The sequence below is a fragment of the Euprymna scolopes genome, chromosome 10 (genome assembly GCF_053919585.1).
Source record: "Euprymna scolopes isolate OS-2025 chromosome 10, ASM5391958v1, whole genome shotgun sequence".
NCBI lineage: Eukaryota > Metazoa > Mollusca > Cephalopoda > Sepiida > Sepiolidae > Euprymna > Euprymna scolopes.
Window position 1 is genome coordinate 112,294,290 of NC_136491.1, and position 26,095 is coordinate 112,320,384.

Below are 26,095 nucleotides of genomic sequence, written 5' to 3' on the forward strand. Positions count from 1 at the left end.
ACATTTATCGGTGTTTAGTTTAAGACCGAAATGTGACAGTCTTTCAAAAGTTTGTTCCAGGTGTAGCTGGTGTTCTTCGAGGTTTCTGCTGGCGATTAAAACGTCGTTCACATAAGCTAATATGAACGGCAGACCTCTGAAAACTTTGTCAATCAAACGCTGGACAGTTTGACAAGCGTTTCTCAGCCCAAAAGGCATCCTAAGGAACTCGTAAAGGCCAAATGGTGTGGTCAGTGCGGTTTTATGAATGTCTTCTTCCGTGACTGGAATTTGAAAATATACCTTAACAAGGTCCAGTTTGGAGAAAATTGTGGCGCCTTGGAGTCCATTGGCGAAGTCATGGATATGGGGAATAGGATATCTATCTGGAACAGTTTTCACGTTTAAGCATCTAAAATCTCCGCACGGTCGCCATGTGGTGTTGTCAGCTTTCTGTACTATGTGGAGCAGTGATGACCAAGCACTTTTCGAGGGCCATATTATTCCCATGTGGAGTAGGTTTTGAAACTCGGATTTTGCCAATTTGTATTTATCCGGTTTCAAGCGTCTGGGGGTTGAATAGACGGGCGGTCCTGTTGTCTTAACATAGTGCTTAGCGTTGTGTTTGATGGGGTCCGTGTTTTTAAATGGCTGGGAAAGTTGAGGAAATTTTTGGAGTAACCGGCGGACATGTAAATCTTCGGGTAAGGCAGTGCTGATTCCGGTAGTCAAAAATTTTGAGGTAGTTCCTCTCACCGAAATCTTTGTTTCGTTGTCTGTCAATGTGTGATGAGTCATATCGACAGACAGGTTGAAATGGGCTAAAAAGTCCGCCCCCAAAATTAGAGTGGTCACGCTGGCTATGGTGAAATTCCATAAAAAATTCCTCCGCATTCCAAGGTTTAAATTTAAATTTTTTCGACAAAAGTGGGTATTTTTGTACCGTTGGCGACTTGTAAGTTGAAAAATTGGGTCCCTGTTGGGTGGCCATGCGGTGTCGATATGATGCTGATTTCCGCTCCGGTGTCTATTAAAAAGTTATATCTGTGAATTTTGTCTCGGATATAAAATAGACGACCTTTTTTGTGTGCTCCAGCTACAGTCGTCGTCATTACTGGCTGGAAGGTTCGTTTCCATGTGCCGGTTTTTTGAACGCGCAGGGTATAGTACATCTTCTTGCGTCGACGCCGAATCTCTTGTGGTAGAAACAAACATCTTGTTCATCTCGTGACGTGGATCGGTTCCTGCTTGAACTTCTCCGCCTGTAATTTCGCCGCGTGTTATTGTTGTTTACGGGATAATGTTGATGCATTTGAAGTATGTTGGCTAGCTGCTTTGAAAGCTTTTCAACCGCCGACTTTAATTCTGCTAATTCCTTGTCTCGGTTTTGGTCAGGTTGGCGAATGTTTAATGCCATGGTTTTGTTGTAGAAGTCCATCTGTTGAAGTTCCATTTTGTTTTGAAATTTTTATATTTCAATTTTGTGTGCGCGGTTTGAAATTGTTCCTCCTTGTGGTCAACAAGTTTGCTTGTTTGTTATAGAAAAATTATTTTTCGTGCGTGCCGTGAATTTGTGTGGAAGGGTTTAGCTTACACCGTGTGTTTCGTTCAAACTCATTCATTTCATTTTAAATAAAGGGGTCACCATTTCATGTTGCGGACTAGGATATAAATACCCTAACTCGCCACAAGAAAAAATAATGAAACGAATTGAATGAAGGCAACAAAGAACTCAAATGCTGGAATAAAATTAACATGTCATTTATTTTCTGTTGAAAAATGAAAGTCTTGGGTGTACACATGTTCATTCGGCCATTGACGACTACCCGCGTGGAAGGAAAGGGGAATGCAATAGAGAAACGCGAAGTGGCAAGCCGGCCTGTAGAAAGAGAGGGTTAAGCTCAGTAGAAAGTCGCGCACATGTCTGTTTTGATGGACCAAAGCCAAAGGGGAGATAGAGTGAGAAAGTCAATCCAGTTCATGGAGAGAGTAAGCATATAAAGTGTACGTGCGCTTATCCCACATTACAGTAGCAGGGAAAGTGACGTTAGGGCGCACGGTCAGTTTGTCGACTCAACAGGTCGAACGCTGGTCCGGACGAAAAGGGGAAGTTGACAGGTTTTGTTGACTTTTATACTGGAGTTAGTGTTCTGGGTGCGCATGTCTTATTTTCACTTAAAAGGAAATGACGTCACAGCTCGTGTGTGTTTATGCGCATGAATGTGAGTGTGTGTATGAGGCTGTGTATATGCATGCGTGTGTGTGTGCGTGTGCGTACGTGCGTGCGTACATGTGGGTGTGTATATGTGAGGGGAAAACATGTTCGAACATCTGTCATTCTTCAGTTTGAAATATCATTTTCTTTCAAATGTTAAATTTAAATTTGAAATATCGTGCCATGCTTTAGTTTGAAAGAACATTTTTCTTTGATATACCAATCTAAAGTTTGAAATAAAATTTTCGTCAGTTTGTCATTCTTAATTTTCAAATAACATATTTTATATGTCACGCTTAAGTTGGGAATATCAGGCCAGTTTGAAAAATATCTATTTTTGGCTGTTATTCTTAGGTTTAAAATAGAACTATTTTTGGTGCCACTCCGTTATTAAAGTGAAATTCGAAATGTTGAATTTCAAATAAAACTAATGGTATCTACTTAATTGTCATGTCGTAGTTATGAAAATATCCAAAAATTTCGAAAATCAATAAGGTAGAAAATTAATTATTAATGAAAATAGTTTATAGTTTCTCTAAGACAATTAGCGAAAATTGACTTCTGTTAAAAAGAAAAAAAAAAAAAAACTAAACAGGAGAGTTCCAATTATAACAACGGAGGTAATGCTTTTCTGAAAATCTGAGGACAATTTAGCAAAACTCAATTTTTGCTTGTTTTCATTAATAATTAATTCTCTACCTTATCGTATTTCGTAATTTTGGGATATTTTCATTACTACGACAAGAGAATTAAGTAAATACCGTTGGTTTTATTTGGAATTCAATATTTCAGTTTTCGAATTTCTCTCTAACGAAGAAGCAGACATACAAAAGAATATGGTGACCATATTCTTTCGTATGTTTATTTAATTTTGAAACTTTTTTGGTTTTTTTTTACTTGTCACACTTAAATTGGGAAAGGCGGTACAATGGAATAAAGTAAACCTACCTTCTCGATAACAAAGGAACGAGATGTTATTAATCATGGGTTTAGAAAAAAAGAAGAAAAAAAAAACTCATTAAAATGTAATTGACACTCGTTAATCACGTGATCTTATTCGTACACATAAATAAAAATGAAGACAAAAAACTAGACATTTTCTAGAAAGCGATCGCGTTTTTAATTTCATTTTTATGTCAAATCTCAAATCGATCTGAGGTTTTGAAATGGGAGTGTGTGCCTTTGTCCGTCAGTTATTTCATTTTTGTCGCACGTTTTGTTCTTTTCTTTTAACCAATGAGTCATCACTTATCAAGGCGAAAAGCCATTTGAGAATAAGTGTTAATGGCGCTGGTCCCTCTTAAGGCTCTGTGGATTGGCTAGCAGTGATCTTCTACCTCCACCCCCTTGGGGGTCACGTATATTAACCTATAAAAACCTTGGGAGATTTTGCGCCAGTCTCTTTTTCGACGCCAGCTCTTACAGTATCTTATTTTTGCTCACCCAGTAAAATTGCTTTAATATCAATTGCAAGCTGTCGTCACGTTTCTGATAAGAACTCATCTACTGAATTGTTGTTGCATTCTCACGTCCCAACAAATGAGATGTATGGATTGTTAGTTGAATATTAAATGACTACAGGAGCTAATCTTGAGTAGACTGTTAGATCAATTCCTGTAATATTTCGTAATAAAAGGGGATGTAGCGTGCTCCCTCGCCTTGGTAGGGCCATTTGGACGATAATAACGTCTTTGGGTATTGTCACAACCAGGCCAATAATAATATAACTTATTCATAAAAATTATGCTTATGGCACTTTTTATGGACCATTTAATTTAGGTAATATCAAAATACACAATCGGCCAACTTCCATGTAGATAAAGGCAAAACAGACAAATGCATTCAAAGTTTAAAGTAGTGTTGGGACGATTATTCAGAATCGGAAAAATCTGGACTTTAAGGGTTATTGGAATTATTAAGGAGTCACTAACGGGATGTCCTGTGATTGGATGAAAAACAACCACTAACAGGCTTCCCTTTTAGATCCCCCCCCCCCGAGTGCATTTTTTTTTTTTTTAGAATTCTCTATCTATTTTGCTTGTCGGCCATCCAAGACAACATGTGTCTGTCAACTCTCTCCGCCATTCATACTAGACACATGTGAGGAGTATTAACAGCAATTGCAGCACCTAAGAACTCAAGGCTCCTTTTTTCCCTCAACTCAGCGAAAACTCCACAGAAAAAAAAAAACATCGTTAACAGGATGAATCTGACATAAGTTCCATAAAACGTGACTGTTTTTGCAAGGAAACGTTCTTTTTCCTCCTCTTTCCTATCAATTCAAGTTTTCATTTGTGTTGTGTTCCTTGTCGACATCACATTATTTTGTAACCATCTATAGCTGGGAAAATCCTAACAGAATTGGTATTGTAATGGAAAAAAATTTGTGCCTATTTTCCGATGCCAAAAACGATTCCTTTAATTATCTTATTTATTTGATTCTGTTTAAAACAAAATCTTTCACTGCTGGTACTAATAATAATAAAATAAATATTTATTGATTTTAAACTACCAGTAAAACTAAAATCATCCCTCCCCCATAGGTGTGTGTATTAAGTTTGAGAAAATATACGTACATTTAATGTGTTTTTATGGGAATTGGGGGGGGGGGGGATAACAATTTTATGGTTAAATATTTAGAGATTTATAAAGAATTGGAATTGGGAATTGTATCGGAATCAGGAATTTAGTACAGAATTAGTAATTGTATCGGCATCGGGAAAAATATTAGCATCATCCCATCACTAGTTTAAAGTAAACTTTGTATGGTTCCTCTTGCCAAACTTTCACAAAAAACACTTGACTAGCTACAACCACTATAAACAGTTCCCCCTTCCACTCTCTATCTGTGACTAGATCTAAATGCAGATTCTACTAACTCAGCTTCTTTCCTAAAAGTGCTCGCCTGTGGGACACTGTTCCATGGGCCTGCTTCCCGGGCGACTACAGCATGGTAGCCTTCAAATATAATGTAAACAAGTTCTTGTTGAACAGTCACCTTAAATAATCAAATTTTAACTAATGTACACCATTAACGATTACTATATTGCTACCTTACATTTATTAACCCTTATCCTTGAGTGGCTTTAGGGCCTTGATAAGTGGTAACTCTTTTGTAAAAAAATATAACAAAATATTTAGCTTCGAAAGAGAATGTTCAAATTTAATAGTTCATGAGGAGATAAAAGAAGAAGAAGAAAAAAAAAAGGAATTAAAGAAAAATGTTTGTGAATGTACAGGGTGGAACGATAAAATTGTCACCTTAGAAAAGACAGTATGTTTCCATTTCCGTTTGATGAAGACCGGTTTTCTTTTTTTGTTGCAGACCATCTGCTAGTTGGCCAGTTGTGTACAAATGCCAAGAGCAATAAGAGCCTTCTATCATGTCTTAAAGAGACACAATGTTCAATGAGCAAAATCAGAGATGTGCCAGTGTACAACTCATCCTCTCTGTCAATCAAAGTTATGACAACAGGACCATTGCCATCACCCTCAAAATGTAAACGTGAACAGTTCAACACTTGAGTGCACAGCTCAACAAAGTTTCCGGCCATGGTTATGGTCTTTGGTGTGGTTTCAAATGAGGGCGTACATCTTTAAAGTCAACTTGAAAGTTAACACCAAAGTGTACCTGGATGTGCTGAAGAGTATGGTAATCCCCTAGTGCAATCAGGTAGCCATTGACAGACCTTGGGTGTGGCAGCAGGACTTGTCGACGGCCGAAACCCAGGCTTGGCTTCAGAAGGAGTGCTTCGACTTTGTGCTCTTCCCTCACTGTCCCTCCTCTTCCCTCAACCTGAACCTGCTGGACTACTTCATTTGGTCATACGTCAAAAACATCACCAACACGACCTCCCACAACACCAAAGCCAGCCTGCTAGCTGCCATCCATCGAGTATTCGTCAAACTCCCGCCAGCACTTGTAGAAAAGGTATGCTCCCAATTCCAAACCCATATCGAGGCAGTGATTGAGAATGAAGGTGGTTGCATTGACTAGATGTCAGCTCTACTACATAATCAAGTTACCTTAATTAAAAGTTTTAAAATAAACAATAGTATTGTTTTCTTTAGGGCGACAATTTTATCGTTCCACCTTGTATTTGTATCTTTAGGTGATATCTTCCTTCCGGTTTTGGGGAGTAAGTTCAATTACAGCGAGGACGGATTTTTCTTTCTACTGATTTCTATGTTTGTCTTTTTTTTTTTCTCTCTCTCTCTCTTCTCTCCTGTGTTCACAAAAAAGCTCGTTCTTTTATATCCACTTGTAGGCCTGAAAAAGAATTAACTGTCGATATTATTTTGAATGTGGAAACTTTTTATTAGCTATGAATAAATTATATAACTATTTTTCTTTTTGGAGTGGAAGAATGTGCTGAGCCTGGTTGCGCACCAATGCTTTTAAACATTTTGTATTTAGTAGTTGATGAGCTCACATCCGCATATGAAATGTGCTTTTATTTACTGGTTCCCACATATTATAGCATATCAAATAGGAAATAAATGAAACATCGGCAGAATAGAAGGGTCACCAGTTAGCAAGTCCTAACTAAAATATACAAAGAGTATTTTAAATGAAGAATTGAGAAAAACGAAATTTATAGGAAAACATTTTTTATCTAAAATTTTATAAAAATATAAAAGTTATTTTCAGTCAATAAGTGTTCATTTATGCAGATTCGTGTTTGGTAAAGGAAGTTGAGTATGTAGTAGTCACAAGGCTTAGGGATATGTATGTCAATATATTCATAGTGTGAATAATATGTTTAAGTAAGTAATATATGTATATGAGTATATGGCAGCGTGATATTGTGTATGTGTTGGTTTATCTTTTTCTTGTTAGCGTACAAGGTGATGGAACTTGTATGTAAGTCTTGAAGATTCCATTCCGCCCCCACCACCACGAGGCAAAGACACACAGGGCAGATGTTATGTTCTTGAGTCTTTCAGGTGCACCAGTTGGAGCAATCTGATTTCGTTGACCAGGTCATTGTTTTTATAGGTTTGGTTAAGTCGATATAAACTTGCTATGTTTGAAAACGCCTTTCATTGTTTGAAAATATTTGAGTTATCACGTCCCTGTGAAAACTAACTTACTTTTAAAAGTGAAGAGGAAATCAAACACTAACGAAGTGGAGAAAGAAAGTGGGGTGTCTACTCGAGCCAATCGCATGTCAGTATTTGTCCTACAGGCTAAATAAACGGAAAACAAAGCCCATCTATAAAGAACAAATAATATATTTATTTGAGCGACCTTAAAACTGTCAGAGTAAAGAAAGTAATAAAATAAGAATGACCGATCGCCAATTATCATCAAACAGCATATCTTTGAGTGGAGAATAGCTTTGTTCAAGGTCAAGTTGTCTGAGGTTGGGAGGTGGGGGGTCGATAGAAAAAAAAGCCTTTCTTTGTTAGCACCAGAAAGTTCTCTGTGACTGGTCTGTAAATCTCACAGGGTCTGGAAGTAGTCCTTTAATAGTTTGGTTGAAATTATTATCCCTTGGAGACTGATTAGTCCACGTGTGACCCAACCAACTTATAAAGATTGTTCTCCATTAGAGGAAAGAAATGTCAGTATCTATGATGGCGGGATTGTATTATAATGGTATAGAGAGAAACATGACAAAGTTCATCCATACAAAAGTAATTCATTTTTATTGACAACTTGTTAAGACAATGAAAAATGAAAAGTTAGTAAAGATTGTGAGTTCAGAGATCCGAGAGCGTTCTAAATGAAAGAAGATTGCTAGTTTCTCTCATTTGTAGAAAAGGTGCTCGACTGAGCTCAAATCTCTGCTGCTTCTGTGTAAGACATTCGCGTCAAGTACTCGTTTTTCTACAATAACAACAACAAAAAAAGATTTCCTTACTTCCTCAATGTGCCTGGCGTCATGCGAAATTTCTGCAAATAGAGCTTCTTCACAAGGCCTTACAGTCTGTGGAACACATTACCGTGGGGTTATTTCTCCGCAGATTGCAACTTTGTTATCTTCAAGTCAATGTCAATGGATTTCTATTTAGAACCGTCCCTACCAATATTTGGACAATCATTCCATCTCATTAACTCTCTTATCTTCGAGTGGCATTTGGTTTTGATAAGCAATGATCACTTTTTAATAATACTTATAATAATAATTATAATAATTATAATAATGTAAAATTTTAAATTAACTATGCATCCCCCCCATCCCCCAAAATTGTAGGGTTGGCATTGACTAACGCAAAACTAAATAACCATGAAGGGTCAAGTGACTAACTAAAAACTAAATAGCCATGAAGGGCGAGGAGAACTGGAACCTTGGGGAGGCTTGTTGCCATCCAATTTTTGTTGCAATATTTTTGATATGATGGGAGGCTATGATTAAAGAAAATTGGAAAGTTCTACTTGTGGACACTGGCGATAAGAACTGACCAATCAAATTGAGCCACACTGTGCTAGCAACCAATCAAAAACCGGAATCACTCGATAAAATATACTGGACATTTTAGAATTCTCACACATAATTTTTTTGTGCTTACACGAAAAGGAATCTTGCTCTTCATCTGCAAATTTTTACAGTTCAAGACTTATACAGATTAGCTACCCACCGAAAACTATTTTTTTTTTTTTAATTTCAAGAATCATACAGATTAGTTACCCATTGGAAACTATTCTGAAATTAAACATGGCTTTCAATTCAAAGACTTTCATTTAATTTTAGGTACAGATAGAGAGTTTTTATTTTATTACTACCGATATTTTGTCTGTTTTTGATTTGTCTTTTATAGTGGAGAGGTGTTGAGCACTTTTCCAAAAGATGCAAGTTTTCGTTGGTCTGTCACGCTTTAGCATTTTCATCGATCTGTCACGCTTACGTTTGAAATAAGTGTTCCGTGCTAAACGCACAAATGAGATGGACGCAACATAAATAAATATTCCCATTTATACATCTTTTATCATGTTTACAACGAAGCAGAATTTCAAAAGAGAGAGAGAGAGAGAGAGAGAGAGAGAGAGAGAGAGAGATGAGGGAAGAAGAGTGAGAGGAGATATAACTGAATTATCACTCTTGAATTATGAATTAAACATTCGCACTGAGACGATATCCCGGGAAAAACGAATCCAAATGTGTATCTATGTATAGTATTAATAATTCAATAGAGTATTTAATCATATACAAAACTAGAAGAGGTAAGATAATTTTTTCCTTTTACTAATGTGTCACCACTTATGAACGCCTGGAAGTGTCGTATTTAGTATATAAAGTAATCAATATGCGCTAAATATCAATTGTTCTACGGTCAGCCATCAGGATGAGTCTTGATTAATAAGAAATAGAAAAACGAACACACGTTTGTAGATTTTTTTGTAGATTTTTTGAGATACCAAAACCCCGGATGTAACCAGGGTTCGTAACCCGTGTGACATCAGAAGTTATCTTCTTTTTATTGCTTTGAAATATTACAATACTTTTTTTTTCTTCTTTTAACATCAGGAAAGTTCATTCAAAATGTAAGGACGCTGGAGTATTTGCACCGATGGGTCGAACTTTCTGTAGGAGGAGACGTCTGTTAACACTCAATGAAAGAAAATGAAAATTATTAATTATGTACAGATATGTATATTTTTTTTGGGTGTGTGTGTGTGTGGGGGGGATTAATAATCAAATCTTCTAAGTGATTGTTTAGTCTAACTTGAACGCCTTAGGCTTAAAGTATGTTGTGCTTGATTGTCTTTACACTTTGGTGGTGTTGTCACGTGCGTGTCGTTTTCATCTTCGGATGAAGAGTAATCAAGTAGATAGTGTGTGGGGTTTGTTGGTGGTTTAGGGATTTTTTGGAAGAAGCTGACATTTCTTGTAGTTTGGTTGTCCTGGTGTATGGCTGTAATCATGGATCCCGTTTTCTTTGTTAGTCATTGGGTTAAGTTGATAGTGCGTGAAGGCCTTTGAGATGTGGTCGCTTTTTACGATGACTGTGTTACACATATGCCTTTTTTTTTCAGAGTATTGCTTTATCGTTTTCTTGGCTTGGGTGTCATGCTCTCTAATGCTACAGGTGTGACCGACGGCTTTTTATGGTACAACCAAATAGGATTGAGGCCGTTGGCAGTGTAGGGGACTAAAAATTAGAGGACACCGGGGAGGAGTAATCTGCCCCTGCTCTAAGTCCAGCAGGAATTTAAATAATTGCTGCTTCCAGCTTCTAAAGTGTTCTGTTTCAGTATTGCCCTGGGGTCATAGTGATGTTATTTCCCTGTTTTAATTCAATGATGAAGGCATAAGCTTTGGAATCATAGCGGGGAGGTGGGCCATTTTCTGTTTTAAGGGATACTGGTACCCCAAATTTGGTGAATATCTTGTCCAAATGGGTTATGACTGATGTTGTTAAGATGGAGTTTAGGATGTCAAAAATAACGTAGCATGAGTATTCATTTGTGACAACGAGAAGATACTTTTCATTCTGGAAGTGTCCAAAGTCAACATTGACTTTTGTCTGTGGGGCTGCTGGTAATCGGGACATTTGAAGATATGCTAATTTGGTAGGTGTGGCAAATCCCGATGTTTTCTTTTACTAAGGGCTGCATGTTTTTGAACCATACATTTTTCCGGAAGAGGACCATGGACTTCACGATTCCTTGATGTTCTGCATGTGTTATTTTGGCAGCTTTTTTTTTAAAGTGTTTCAGGCGCCCTTTTAAAATGATGCTGTCCTAATGTACTAGTAATAGTTTAGTACGGTTGGCAAGCAATGTGTGAAATGTTGCTTTGTTTTTGCCATCATTATCACCATGTCATTTATTGATAAGAATTACTTGAATGACGGTGGTGAGTGTTTTGTCTTTTGCAATTTCTATTTCAGCTTCATCAATTGTCATTGCTTTGGAGATTAAAGCAGAGAGAACATAGTTTACATATTCCTCTGCTATTTTCTGTTCGCTGTTGCTTGGTGGCAGGTGAATTGGATAGTGGCTGAGATAGTCTGCTGTGTTGTCCTGACCTGGTCGGTATATCACAGTTATGGTTGTGTCCGTAAAACCCAACGTTCAATGCGTGCTGATAGTCAGGAATGAGTATTATTATTGAAAATTGATGTTAAGGGTTTATGTTCTGTATGGATCATGGATGGCGTTCTGAAAAAATATATGTGAAAGTGTTCACACGCCCATGTGATAGTGAGTGCTTCACAGTCTGTTATGGAAATTCTGTGTTCAAATATGGGTAATGCCCGGCTTACAAATTGTATTACCCGTCCATCTTATGACAGCACAGCAGAGATGCCTACAACATCGGTATATAACTCAGTGTGTTTATTTGAGTCAAAGGAGGCAAGTGAGAATACTTTGCCAGGACGTTCTTGAGTTTTTTTTTTAGACATTCAGTGTAGGTTTCAGTCCAGGGCCACTGAATGTTATTTTTTTTTTTTTTTAATAGACGTAGTTCATGCGCCAGAGTTGCATGGTTTGGAATGAATTGTGCACCAATTGGTTTTTAGCATCTAAAAGTAGCTTGTTTTTTTTTTTTTATCCCTCTGGCTATGGTAACAATGGATTCTGAAGTGCTAATTAATGACTAAAGCTGGAGCGCTGAATGTTTTGGTTTCGATTTTATCTGATGGTACCGAAGTCATTTTTTAAAAAACTTTTGAAATCATTACTAGATATATTGGGGGGCAATATAATAATCAATAGAGAATCTGCTCTATTTATGTAGATTTTGTATTTATTATAATAAATTTTACTTGACAATACATCTATACTTTGAATAAAACAATAATACACGGAAACTTGAAATACTAGAAACATTACTAATAAAATCTAAAAAACAAACTATTAATAAAATAAACTTTAGCAATAGTAATAACATCCTGAAGTGTTTGTAGAGTTATTTATTTTAATAGCTTTGCAAACATTTCAGGATGCTATTAATTTTAACCAATGGAAAAAAAGATAAATAATTAACCAATGAAGAAAACAAAATTATAAATTATTCAAAACCAGTTACATTAATTTATCCCTGACAATGAATCCTGAAGGATTGGAAAGTACTCGGACATGATAAACATGGTGATTACATCAACCAGTTCCTGCCAGAAGTGAAGGCTTATTCGGAAGTTGGAAAGGATCGAAAATAGAATTAATAGACAAAAAAGGTCTATTTTATTTAATGAAATATGCCATATATATATATGATGAGTCGTGAACGACGAAACACGTGTCAGTGGATAATTATATTTTAAAAATAATATATAAGCCGCTCCCCATTAAAAGGGGGTACCAGATTGGTCAATGGGAAAATTATTCCCAACAAGCATTTAGGTAAAAATGCACTTTTGTATAAATACTTGAATTCATTCAAGAAAGTATCGCTAACAAAAACAAATAAAAACATCTATATATATATATATATATATATATATATATATATATATATATATATATATATTGTTAAGTTTTGAGACATTATGTTGAACAAAGATGGTGGCGTAGTTCAGATCAGTAATTGGCAGTAACCAAGATGGCGGCCAAGAATCAAATGTGGCCCGTGGCATAGTTAATGGCGAACTGATTGAATCCAAAATTCGACAATTTTTATAATAATTTTGAAAGGTTTTCATTGGCTGTTTAGCACAGCCGGTGGTTATAAAAATGATTGGCGAATCCATTCGTCAAATACCCCCATCAGGATTCTTTTGTCGGTATATGTTATTCATTACACTTCTTACTGTTATTATCGTTATTATTATTGCTATTATTGTTATCTCTTTCTATTAAATTTGTTATTGCTTCCCCTTTTCTTCCCCCCGTCGCTAATTATTTAGTGCCGGATTTTCCGGGTTTTTTTCTTGTCACCCGTCGGCCATGGCATCTGCCAGCTGTGAGCCGTCGGATCCTGCGAAAGAGAGAGCCAGAGAATACAGTCTGGAAGAAGCCGCCAGCAGTCAAGATTGGCTTAGAATCCTTCCTGGAGGAAGCTAAAAAGTGCGTAGAGCATGTCACTAATGATGGGATTACCGTGGAGCAACTAAGACTGAAAGAGTATGCAAAGAAAATAATATCGCTTTTCGTAATTGACAGGAAAACGAAAAAGTTCATTCGTTCGACCAAAGATATTGTAACAAAATTGATCGCAACCATGGGCATGAGAGCAGAGAGAATAACCAAGGCGAGAGGTTACAACACCTGGGCAACTGTTTTTAAATCTGAAGAAGACTGCGTCAAGCTATTTAAAAATGAGATAATAACACCCGAGTACATTCTGAGGATGGAATACCTGGGACGAAGACGCACAACCATCTCCATATTTGAAGTCCCTGGTGTAGTACCAGGGGAGTATTTAGCTGCTTACCTCCTCCAATTTAGAGACATAACAGGAGCGAAAGTGGACCACTATAATGGTGTCTGGTCCTTTGACATCCTACTAAACAAGGAGACATATTTTAAAATCCCCTATTAGTTGGAAGCTGAGAATGAGAAACTACCGATTGTAGTGGCAGGAAGGCGTCCGGCATGCTGGATATGCGGGGAAGTGAAGGACTTAACATATACGTGCCCCGAGAAGCAACCAACGCCAAGAAACCCCCAAAATCAGGTACTAAATCACTTAGAGCAGGATGCGCAAGTCGGATCCAAAATACCTGAGGCTGATGAGAAATCAAACAAGGACGTCCCAACAAAAATATCGCCTGATGAGTTTGATTCAGTTTGCAACACTGAAGCAGCCTCACCAGAGAAAAAAGATGAGTGGAAACTGGTACCTCCTAAGAAGTCACCTTCTAGATCCTATGCAAAGTCCTTAACAAAAGAAAAGAAACTAGAAATTCGTACGAGCAAAGACCCCGGAGGGAGCAAATTCAAAGAGCTTTTAAAGCTTAAAGAAACTTTGGACGAAAAATGCGACGCAAAAAAATCCGTCCCCTTCCCCGAGTCCCTGTTCCCAGAAAAACCAAACCCCATTCCGAAAGAAAAACGCTCTCCCCAAAAAGTCCCAGTCCCAGTAAGCACTGCACTCCCTATCAGAAAAAAAAATGGCTACCCTAGGCGCCCCTCAAAAGAAAAGAAGTCCGAGACCCTCCCCTTTTTGCATGCCTGCTAACACGCCTCAAAACACTCCTCCCCCCTCTCCTATGAAAACAAATATGCCCCCTCTGACCTCGTCAGATATAAAAAGACAAAGAAGCCCTCTTCAGAAAGTGAGTCCCGAAAAAAAAATCCCCCCCTTTTTTTCAGGTAAAGCTGTTTGCCAAATTATGGTGGAAAGGGAAACCGTGATGAAGGCTCACAAAAATAGGGGCTACAAGAACCTTCTAGCTCTTAAAAATGTACAAAAAAAGATATCACAAACCCCGAAAATTTCCCCAAAGCCCCAAGAATACTAACTGTGGTTAGACCCAGAGGGGAGGCCAATGGAGTTTGGACAATGATGGAGGAAGCAAATAGTGCCTTCAATTTGTTTCCTCCAGTGTTTTTTTTTAACGATAAAGATATTCTAGAGATGAAGAAATCATGTGTTGGACGGGTCCCTATTAAAATGCACCCATCATTATATAGGGCCATTAAGCTAACTTTTCCTCTTGATATCGGCGGTCTGTCCCCAGACGGGTCAATCACCACTGAGATGACTACTGGATCTATGGGGACAGCTGTCGGTGTTTTGACACTGTCTATGTTTGGTCAGGACTCCCAATCCTAAGTAAACCAAGATGGCCTTAGGATTAGCTAGTTTGAATGTCCGAGGGTTGAGGGACGCCTCTCGTAAACTTCGAGTTGCACGCGACCTTCAACACTTCAGTGTGGATATATGTTGTTTACAGGAAACTCACTTTATTCCAAGTGATTATCAGGATATGCTCCTTAGAGACTTTCAGCTCTACTCAGCACATTTTGATACCCATGCAAGTGGGGGGGGGGTTACCTGGCTAGTTAAGCGCACTCTTGATGCGTCGTGTGACCCTATTTATGCAGATCCAGAAGGAAGATTGCTCGTTCTGGATGTTACCGTAAAGGATGTGGCATTTTGTTTTATTAGGGTTTATGTGCCCAATAACTGTACTGAGCTAGTTTCCTTTTTTCGGCGAATCGAACCCTTCATGAATTCGTCTCGTCAGTTAGTTTTAGCGGGAGACTGGAATGCGGTCCTGGATCCCGAGTTAGATCGCGGGGTTAATACCACAAGGGCTACTAACCAGAACCAGAATGCTAAGGCGTTTTGATACTTTGTCGACAAGTTTGATCTTGTCGATAAATTTCGAAACGAAAAACCCAGGGATTTAGTATGGACTTGCACAGGTAGATGCGGTTCCGATCCAGTGCAACTTTCGAGTTACATCGATCGGTTCTTAGTTAGGAGAGTCAACCTAGGGCTTTTAGACTGTCCAAGTTTTCATAATATAGTTTATTCGGATCACAGGCTTGTCCGGGTTCGAGTAAACTTAGATAGCGTTAAACCTAGGATGGCTAGTTACTGGAAGTTCAACACGTCGTTGGTCGACGTGAAGGACTTCTGGGAACAGCTTCTACTAACCATACAGAGGGAATTGATGGGGGCTATCATCGGGAATAAGTGGTGGGGTAACCTAAAAAAAAGTCATTAGGTCCTTCGCTGCTGATTTTAGTCGCCGGCTCAACCTTAGGTCTAGAGCAGTGAAAGCGGCACTAGAAGATAAATTAGAAAGGGTGGTGGAGAAGGGGGATAGTGCTAGTTAAGGCTGAACTGGACTCCTTGGATAACAGGGAGGACCAGGGATTACTAGTTAGGGCTAGATTAAAAAGAGCACCAAACGAGGCAATAAATATGACAACATCACTGTGTGCGGAGGAGTTTCAACGTTCTGCTGATCGACACATCGCTAGTGTCATATTGCCGGACGGACGAACCGTAACATCGAATGACGAAATTTTGGAGGGTTTTCGAACTCATTTTCAGGAGCTTTTCACCAAGGAGCCTGGTCTGACTATTGAACAGTTTAACACCTATTTAGCCGACTTTTCTTACCTTGAGGCGACCGAAATGGCTAGGTGTGAAGGTAGCATAAAACAGGAAGAAGTACTTGAGGCCTTGAAACAGGTCGGGCTAGACAGGACCCCTGTGATTGATGGTCTGCTCTACGAGGTGTATTTGAGGCTGTCGCCCATTTCTATTCCTTTGCTGGCCGTACTTTTTAACTCCTGGTTTAGGAATGGGTGCATACCTCAGTACTTTACCAGGGGGATCATTAAATTGCCATGCAAAGATAAAAATGGAGGGGATGGAATAGGTAATTTCCGGCCCTTAACGATGTTAAACACAGAGTTAAAGATTTTGGCCAAGAACTTAGCAAATCGTCTGCAGATTGTCTTACACCATCTAATAAGTCCCGAACAGACTTGTTCTGTTAAGGGCCGGACGATTCAAGATAATTTTCACATGATACGCTTGATCATAGAAAAAGTCGACACAGAAGCCGCGCTGATCAATTTAGATCAGTCCAAAACATTCAACAGAGTAGACCATCGTTACCTAGAGGCTGTCCTTCACTTAGCTGGGTTTGGTCCCCAGTTTCGCTCTTGGATTCGCCTCTTTTATGGCAACCCTGGTGCTATGGTGGAAGTGAATGGGGTGAGGTCGAAGCCCTTCATGTTAACAAAATCTATTCGTCAAGGTTGTCCGTTATCACCGATGCTATATGTGCTGGTGCTTCAGCCATATTTGTGCCAGCTTCGGGTGAATCCGGTCCTTCATGGGATTACTTTGCCAGGTGGCTCTACCCTGGTAAAGTATACTGCCTATGGTGATGACGTGACCGTGCTTGTAACGAGCAGTGCCAAGATTAGAGTCATCGACATAGAAACAAGTCGGTATGCCAAGGTCACAGGGGCCATGATTAACTACGTTAAGTCTATTGGCTTACGTATTAGTGCCTGGAGGGGTATGCCTCTTCAGGGACCCTTTGGTTGGACTGATGGGCCATGCAAGCTACTCGACGTCTGGTTTGGCTCCAACCTCCAGCTGGAGAAAAATTGGTCGGAAGTATTGGAAGTGGTCAAGGTCACATTTCATTTGTGGACCTTGAGAAACCTGTCATTGAAGGATCGGGAGGAGGTATGCAATTCTCATATCTACCCCCTAATCCTATACCGTCTATCAGTACTCCCACTCCCGGAGGCCTCACTAGTTGATCTGGTGCATGCTCTTTTCGCTTTCTTATGGTGTGGAAAGCAAGCCATGGTTATCCGGGAGGTCTGTTACCTGCATCCGTCTGAAGGCGGTCTGGGTATGTCTAGTGTGGAAATACGTAGACACACTGTTAGGCTGATATACCTGGATCGAATGTGTACACCTAATGAGGGAAACGGTGTCTTCTGGATGGAAGACACTAAGAAAGCCTTTCAGGCTTTGGAGAGTGTGCATTCGACTGAAGGGGAGGCACACAGATTGCCCCGAAATGAATGACCTTTCTACCATGAGTGTCGGCAGGCCCTGAGATTCCTTCTACGGGTTAAAGAAAGCCTCTCTGACATCCAGCTGTTGTCTCGCAAGGGCCTTAGTGAGGAGATCCGTTTGAGACGAAAAGATTGAGGAGCTTGGTTTTACGAAGGAGGAGCGCCACTTAATATGGCCTTGGGAGCCTGAGTCAAGCTGCTTTGATAATTACGAGGCATCACTCACCTGGCTGGTAATTCGAAATGCCCTCTGGGTCAGCAAAAGACTCTATGCAGCAGGTTTTACAGAGACACCTAATTGTGTTCGATGCGGAGATTGGGAGGAAGACCTTGATCATGCTTTCTTCCACTGCACCATCGTTCCACCGTTGTGTGAGTTCGTTGAAGGCTTCACGGTTCGCATGCTGAATGGGCAGTTTTTTATGCTGGATTCAGTTTTCCCGTGCTGCAACTGGGCACTGACCATGAAGAAAGAAGAACGCTATGTTTTTCTGTGTTTGCTAGCAGTTATGAGAGGCGTTATTTGGATGATGTGACAGAAGGAGGTTTACAGAGATGAGACCTTCGCTGCTCCCCAGCATGTTCTCATTTTCAAATATCGACTGAAAATACGAATTAAGCTGGAGAAGGTGAAACTCGCTCAAATTTCAACGACAGGTGAGTGAAAGTTTTGCGACTGTGTAGAGTAAATGGAGCTGATCTTGAGTTCTTTTTTTGAATTTGCCTAGGTTTCAGGAATTTTGGGTGACCTGAACAAACATAGACATGCATCGGACCACCTAGAATAGGCTAGTTAGGCATTTTTCTTCGATTTTTAACTTAGCTAGAGTATGCAGATTGTCATCGTCCCAATCCCCTTTTTAGTTTGCCCCTGTCCGATTGCCACCGTTTTTTTTCCCCCCTCTTTTGGTTTGATAATCCCCACTCCCGGCCCCATTAGATGACGGATAGACTGTTTTGTCAGTAATGTAGGCCATTTTTGTGGTGTTTATTCAATAAAGTCAGTTTTCGGGGGACCTACATCTTTTTCGACTGACAAAACTTTCTACCTGCTGCAATTTTTAGTGAGGGGGTTCCTTTTACTAACCACCATTTTTTTATTGTAAATTTCTCATACGTTTTGTAAATATCCCCAACCTCCCCACATCATGTATATATTTGTAATTTTCGGTTTTCAAGTAGGATGTTCACAGAGTGATTCTGGTATTTTTGTGAAATAGTCTAGTTAAGTTAACGTTATGTTAGTTAGGTCAGCATTAACCTCCACCCCCCTTTTTCGGTCTTGTGCCACATTTTTATTGAAAATTTTTATTTGTCAATAAAATAAATATTTACCCCCATTAGGAGTCAAAAACATTTTACACACACCCTTTTTTGATATAATGGAAAAATCCTTTCGGATTCAATTTTGGTTTCACTTGAGAAAAGGAAAGAAAAATAAATAAATAAATAAATAAATAAATAAAAATGAAAATAAACAAATAAATGAACAAAGAAAAATAAACCAATAAAATAATTGTTTTTTTTTCTGGTTTTGGGGGAATTTGTCTTTATTCTCATTGGTCAAAAAGAATTATTAATATATTGGTATAATGTGTGCAAAAAGAAGCCATTTTTTTTAATCACATTGAGTTTTTTTTTTGATACATATAAAAATAAACACTATTCAAATATATATAAACATACAAATAGAATACTTTTCAAATACATATAAACATATGCATAAAAATTCACAAATATAGATTTTTTTTTTGTTTTTTAACAAATGCTTGCCAAAAAAAAAAAGATTCAAAAAAAGAATTATTTGACAAATAGGTAATTTACAAAGAAAAGATTTTAACGAGTGGCTTTTAAAAAAAAAATTTTTTTAACAAAAATTTGAAACATTATGTTAGGTATTAGTTGGCTAATTTGGTTAGTAAGGTAGAAATGGTCGCAGTTTAACGTTGTGCCCGGGACAATTTACATTTTTTTTTTGTGTGTGTGTGATTTTGACTGTTCATGCTTCTCTTTTTGGGTTTCTGAAAAGAGATTTATTCATAATTAGATTCCAAAAAGTTTGGTTATAAAATGTCTTAATATTCTTTTTATAGGTTTAGTGAAAATGTCGGCTATATTATTTTCAGACGTCACATAAGTAAGAGTAATAGATTTTTTACTTATTTCATCCCTTATAAAATGATATCTGATATCAATATGCTTCGACCTTTGATGAATCATAGAATTATTTGCTAATATGATACTGCTCTGATTATCACAATGAATTACTATAGTTTTTTTTACTTAGATCTGGTTTTAAAATAGATTTTAGAAGGATGTTCAGAAAAATTGCATCCTGCGCGGAATGAGTAAGAGCCACATATTCTGCTTCACAAGTAGAAAGGGCAACAATTTGTTGCTTTTTAGTTTTTCAAGAGATCATAGGTCCAGTCTTTGACAGTCTAAAACAATACCCTGTTATACTTTTTCTATCCTCAGAGTTACCCCAATCTGAATCTGAAAATCCTTCTAAATTTAGAGGATATGTAGACTTTTTAAATATTAAAGATTGTTCCTTGGTTCCTTTTAGGTAACGAAGGATTTGTTTTGCACGATTAAGGTCCTTAATTGTCGGTTTAGATAAGTTTTGAGATAGCTTTGTTACAGTGTAATATATGTCAGGCCTAGTTGCGGTCATCAAGTAGATGAAGCTCCCTACCATTTCCCTGTATATTCGATTATCTATGGATTTTGTTTCGGTCCCTATATTTTTATTTATGTCCATTTCGATTGGAGTTGAATACGGCTTGCAATCTTGCATTCCGAACGTGAGCAGAATTTTTTCAATGTATCGTGATTGGTTCATAGTTATAGTTTCATTTTCACAGATAAATTTTATACCGAGGAACCATGACAGTCGTCCAAGATCGGCCATTTAAAATTTTTTATTTAATTCATTTTTAACCTCTTTGAAAGTGTTGTCACAGTTTGAAGCGAGTAATATATCATCAACCCAAAAAAACAAAATCAACAATTTATTACCTACAATTTTGGTATACATTCATGCGTCTGTGAGACATTACTTGAATTTCTGTTCTATTAAATAATTATGGAGTGTTAAATTCTAATTGTGTGCACTTTGTTTTAGTCCATATAACGATTTTTTTAATTTCCACACCCCATTTTTATTTTTCATTTTAAATCCCTCTGGAGGGTAAATGTAGATTTCACAGTCAACTGGAGCATTTAAATAAGTATTTTTTACATCCATTTGATGTATTTTTTAAATTGTATTGAGTGGTAAGTTGTAATAAAATTCTAATTGTCATTAAATTTGTCGTTGGTGAAAATGTTGCAAAATATTCCACTCCAGAAATTTGTGAAAAACCTTTTGCAACAAATCTTGCTTTAAAAGTTTCACTGCCAGAAGCTGTGATTTTTTTGGAAAAAACCCAGCGTGAAGAAATTATATTTTTATCTGTTGGTTTTGTCACTATTTCGTATGTGTTATTTTCAGATAAAGCTTTCAATTCAGATATCATAGCTTGTTTCCATTCTTGGTGATTTTCTGAATTAATCGCCTCATTATAACTTTCCGGTGTGCTGTTCAACGAGTAATAGTAATCAACGGCATAATCTTGTATCTTTTCAATTTTTAAGAAGTCTGACCTTTTTCGCTCCCTTATTGGGTATCGACGTGTCTGGTTAATATTTTCGTCAGAAGTTCTACTGCAATTGTCGTCGTTATTAATATTTTCATTGTGATCGATTAAGATGCTAGGTAATATTTCACGTTTTTCATCCACTGGATCGCCATTTTTAAAATTTAATGTATCATTGAATTTTACACATCTAACCCTTTTTATGGCATTTTGGGTTGGAAAGTAGATGAAATATGCCGGACTGTTTTTATCGTAACCTACGAAAATACTAAAAAATACACAAAAAAATTATTCACATCTGAGAATTCTCCAAAGCCACAATTCACCCATGCATGGAGTATTGTTGCCACATCTGGGCTGATGCATCTGCCACTAGTTTCTAGTCTAAAAAATTGCCTTCTGTCCCATCGATGAAATGTTGCATCCCTGTGCCTGTTTTACAAGTACTTCTTTAATGAAATGTGGTGTGATGAACTCGTAGCACTCATGTCTCCTTGACGTTAATTAATCCAACATATCGGAAAATCTCATCTTTTCACTTTAAAGGTCCATAGATACTGGAAAACTTAAATAGTTTCTTTGCTTGAACAACTAGACTTTGGAATTCCCTCCCTAAATCGTTTTTCTCTGCCTGCATTAATATGCAGAAATTTAAATGTAATTGCCGCTGAATTCTTCACATAGTACCTCTGTAGAAATAGTTCCAAAGAATAGCCAATTACGTCCAAGGTATTTCCAGACATATGATAGTTATTTCTTTATATTATATTTTTCTTTTTATTGATTTAACAGATTGGCCCTTTTTAATGCCAAATTCGGCCTTTTTGTTTATGCTCTTTAATGAACCATGTTTTGGCCGCCATATTTTTTTTGTAATGGAAGAGTATAAAAAGGGCCAAATTTGCCATTAAAAAGGCCAATCTGTAAAACCTTAGAAAGGCCAAATTTAAAAAGCAATATGGCGGCCTCAAATATCGTACATTTAGTCTAATAAAAATGACGAAAGAATAATAAAAAGTACATTTTTTTTCTGGTTTTATTTCAGCCTTTGGCTCTAATAATGTGTTTTATATAAAAATAAATAGCTTTTATAATTTTGTGTCTGGCAAATAATTTACCTGCTAAACTACAACTACATATTTACCTTAATTACTTTTCTAATCGATCTTTTTGTCATAATTTTTGGAACTTTTAATCATTTCGACATGTAAGTATGTAATAGTGTTTTTTCGTTCATTATTTATTATTTATATTACATAAAATGAAATTCATTCGAAATTAGATTATACTACACAAGTACCGAAGATTTTATTAAAATCTGATCAATAGTTTAGTTTAGAGGGATTAAAGAAAAGAAAAGGAAGAAAAAAAAAAAAATGTATATAAGGGGGATAACTCCATTTCATTTCGTTTTGCCACAAAACCTACCAAAAGTATTTTGTTGGATATATATGAGTTATTTCCCTTTAACCGTGGTGCTCTTACTATTTTTCATACCGAAACGACGCAACGTTGGTGGAATACTATATTTCGTAGTGTTCACACGCGTCCGTTGTACATCCTACCAATCCGCTACTTACTTAATATAAAATATTTAATCAAAATAAATAAAACTGTTTTTTCATTTTTGAATGGAGGTTTTACAGTCAAATAATAATAATAATAAAAAAAAAACGCACTAAAGCAGAAGCAGGAAATTCTTGGCAATGCAAGACGATATGTTTCACAGTTTAAAGCCCGGAGGTCACTCGAAAATAAGGGTTAATGAGTGTACAGTAGTCAATGTGAAAATTTCATAGCAATCGTTAGTAGTGGAAATTTGGTAAATTGGATTACTTAAGGGGATGGCTCATCAAGAATTGTTTCATGTTGGACTTGAAGATGACAATGCTGTAGTCAGTTGGAAAGCAGGAAAACCGAACAGAGTTCCACAGGCGTGCAGTTCTATTAAAGCAGCTTTGTTCATGGAAGCTACGTTTAGGTTTAGGCACCAATAGAGAGTGGGGGAAATTATTGATAGTAGTTTCAGCTAGACGAGTGTTTTTCATGAATTGTTATATTATAATTAAGCATATGGTGGTGAGAAAGAACCAAACAAACAATATAAGTTTAATTTTAAGCTATTGATTGCTCAATCGTTTATTTTAAAAATAAACTTGAGCAAATCCAAATAAAATAAAGTGTTCTTCAATTTAACAAAAGTTTGTCCCTGCTTCGTTATTCATTTTAGCATAGTCTTTATCAACGATTCGCGTCTTTCTTTGTTGATAAAATATGTCAATATTTGTTATTCGTTGTGGTGTTGTTTTGTTAACAATATCGAAGGATAAGAGCTTGCTTTTCAATGAAAAATGTTCAAGGAGACAGCTTAGCATAATTAATATTTTGTTGATAAAATATGTCAATATATGTTCTTCTTTGTGCTGGGTGGTTTTCATAACAATCTCGGAGTTTGTTTTTCAATGGGAAAAGTTAAGAAAAGCAACTTAGTAGATTTGCCGTCTACTTGTTATTGAAATGTTGTTCTCCTCACATTTAGATGGGGCATTATTTAGTTATTCTTCACGGCTTTGTTGACCGTATCATGGTACAGGTTTTTCGTCTGCCAGTCAGTGATATCGAAATCAGTCGGTAGCCATCTCTTCTCTCAACAAGTTGTCAGGTCTCCTGATGTACATAGTAACAGCATCCAATAGTAGTGCCTTCGAAGGATTTGTTGATCCTTGTGTTGTATTGTAGTACACAAGAAAGAGACTGGGGATTTAACCAGTGGTCTGGTGTGGAAGTCAGTTGGCCAGTGGTAGACCCATGAAGTTGTAGTTCTTCTCATTTCTTGGTCGAGACCCGTGCCCAAACTGGCCAGGGTTAAAGTTAGTTGCTCTCCTTGGTCTTGGAGTTGGGTTCTCAACTGACAGTTGTTCGTGCAGCATATAACAGGCTCTATTGAGTCAATCTCTCTGATCAGCTTGATTCTTCTCTATTTAAACATAAATTTAGCAGGTGTCCGGCTCTCACGGCAAGTCTCTTCTGATTTTGACAGCCAATCATACTGCTGGAAATTAACCAATCAGAGTTGAGTATTTTGGTATTTTGTAAAATTTGTAAATATTGTTGTTTTTAGCTGCTGCTGCTATTATTTGTCATGGCTGGGGATGTTCCTTCTAATTCAATAATGTATTTGCTGCTCCTGCTAATTTCTTTGCAAGAAAGCTTCATAAATCGAAATAAGACCTCGCACTCAACTTCGTAACAAAAGTCAGGCCAGGGGAATAGATTGGAGCTCAGACAAGCACTTGCCATGAAAATAACGATAAAGTAGAGGCAGGTTCGCAATGACTCTTTTGCAGGAAAGAGAATAGGGCATCCCCCACTAGACTATGAAGTCTATTTTGAACTCTGTCAAGACAGGATAAGATCCTTCCGACTAGTCAGTTTTGCCTCAGTTCATCCCCCCCTCCAAAACCGTTGTTTACATTTTTTGTTATTCTAATTTATATATATAAAGAAATTAAATAGAAATTGTTTAAAAGTTGTTTACATTATTTGTCATGATTTTTTACTTGCATTTATTCAACATGAGTAAAAATAAGTTGTTTAAATTGTCATGTTCTAACAAATCAGCTTTGCCTCAATCTGTTCTGAAAAAAAAGTAGGTTAAGAGTTGTTTAAATTATTTTTTTGCCTTATTTTGATTGATAATATTTGATAAAACTATTTCTGTGGGAAAGAGGTTGCAAGGAAGAGAAAAGGGCTACAAAGTCTATTTTGAACTCTGTTAAGGCAGGATAAGCTGCTTCTAGCAGTTCCTGTCCAGATGTGGCAATAGTACTCTATCCTTGGATGTACTTGGCTCTTATACAGGTAGAGAACTGCATCAGCAGTGAGATATCTATTGGAACGGTAGAACAATCCCACCATTTTTTCAGCAGCCTTAGCAACGGATTTGATATACATGTTTTATCTCAGATCAGGATTAAAGGTCATACCCAGAAGCTTATCAAAACATGGAGCCTCCCCAAGATGAGAGCCATTAATTTCAATTGATGCCAAACGGAGGTCAGAACGTTAATGATGGAAAGATAGAAGTTTAGTTTTAGATGTATTAAAATTACCTCTTTCCCCATTGCACCATGTGATCAAGATCAGAGGAGAGAGAATAAGAGAGAACTTGGTCGTTTACAGCATTTGAAGTGTTGCAATAGATGGTAGTGTCGTCAACATAAATGTCTATGAATGATCTTAGGATGTGATTTGGAAGATCATTGATATAGATCAGGAAGAGAGTTGGGCCCAGGAGGGACCCCCGAGGGACTCCAGTATTAATACTGTGAGCTTCTGATTTCTACCCATCAACCACTACTCTTATGAACCTATCAGAGAGAAATGATTTAATAATTGAAAAGACATTTCCAGCTATACTGTGGCACTATTTGCTAGTGCACCGGTTGTTGTGGTTGTTAACACCACTCCTCCCCAGCATGGCTGGGAGGTGATTGGGTCGCTCTTGGAGCGATACAGCAGAAAAAAGGGAACCACAATGCAATTTGCATATGGACGGCCATGGAGTGAGCACATAGTCTTTTGTCTCTCTGTGAATGAGAGGAGTGGGGCATCCCCTCCTTCAGCACTAGTTAAGCTAGTAAAGAATAGCTAAGTACTTAAAAGTGTAATTATTATGAATTATCTTTTTATTGTAATACTAGTGGGGGGGGGGCGGCATTGTCCGGCGTTGGCCTGGTTTTTAGAGGCGTGTGTAGTTGGGGGGAGGGGGTAAAATGAAAAAAAAATGCGAAGTCATAACCGTGTTTAAATATTATAAAAACAAACAATGTTAAAACTATTAAAAAAAAATCGTGTAAAAAC

The 26,095-nt window shown here is 37.5% G+C and overlaps 1 protein-coding gene across 1 annotated transcript in view; it reads right to left on the reverse strand.

The window, feature by feature from the left end:
• Positions 1–3,194, reverse strand: part of LOC145286217 (kynurenine aminotransferase-like) — a 96,964-nt gene extending 93,770 nt beyond the window's left edge. The window contains exon 1 of the mRNA XM_080135020.1: positions 3,143–3,194. Within this exon, the coding sequence (XP_079991146.1) occupies positions 3,143–3,179 (37 nt within the window). The 5' untranslated portion in view covers positions 3,180–3,194. The remainder of the gene's footprint in view (positions 1–3,142) is intronic.
• Between the last annotated feature and the right edge of the window lie 22,901 nt (positions 3,195–26,095).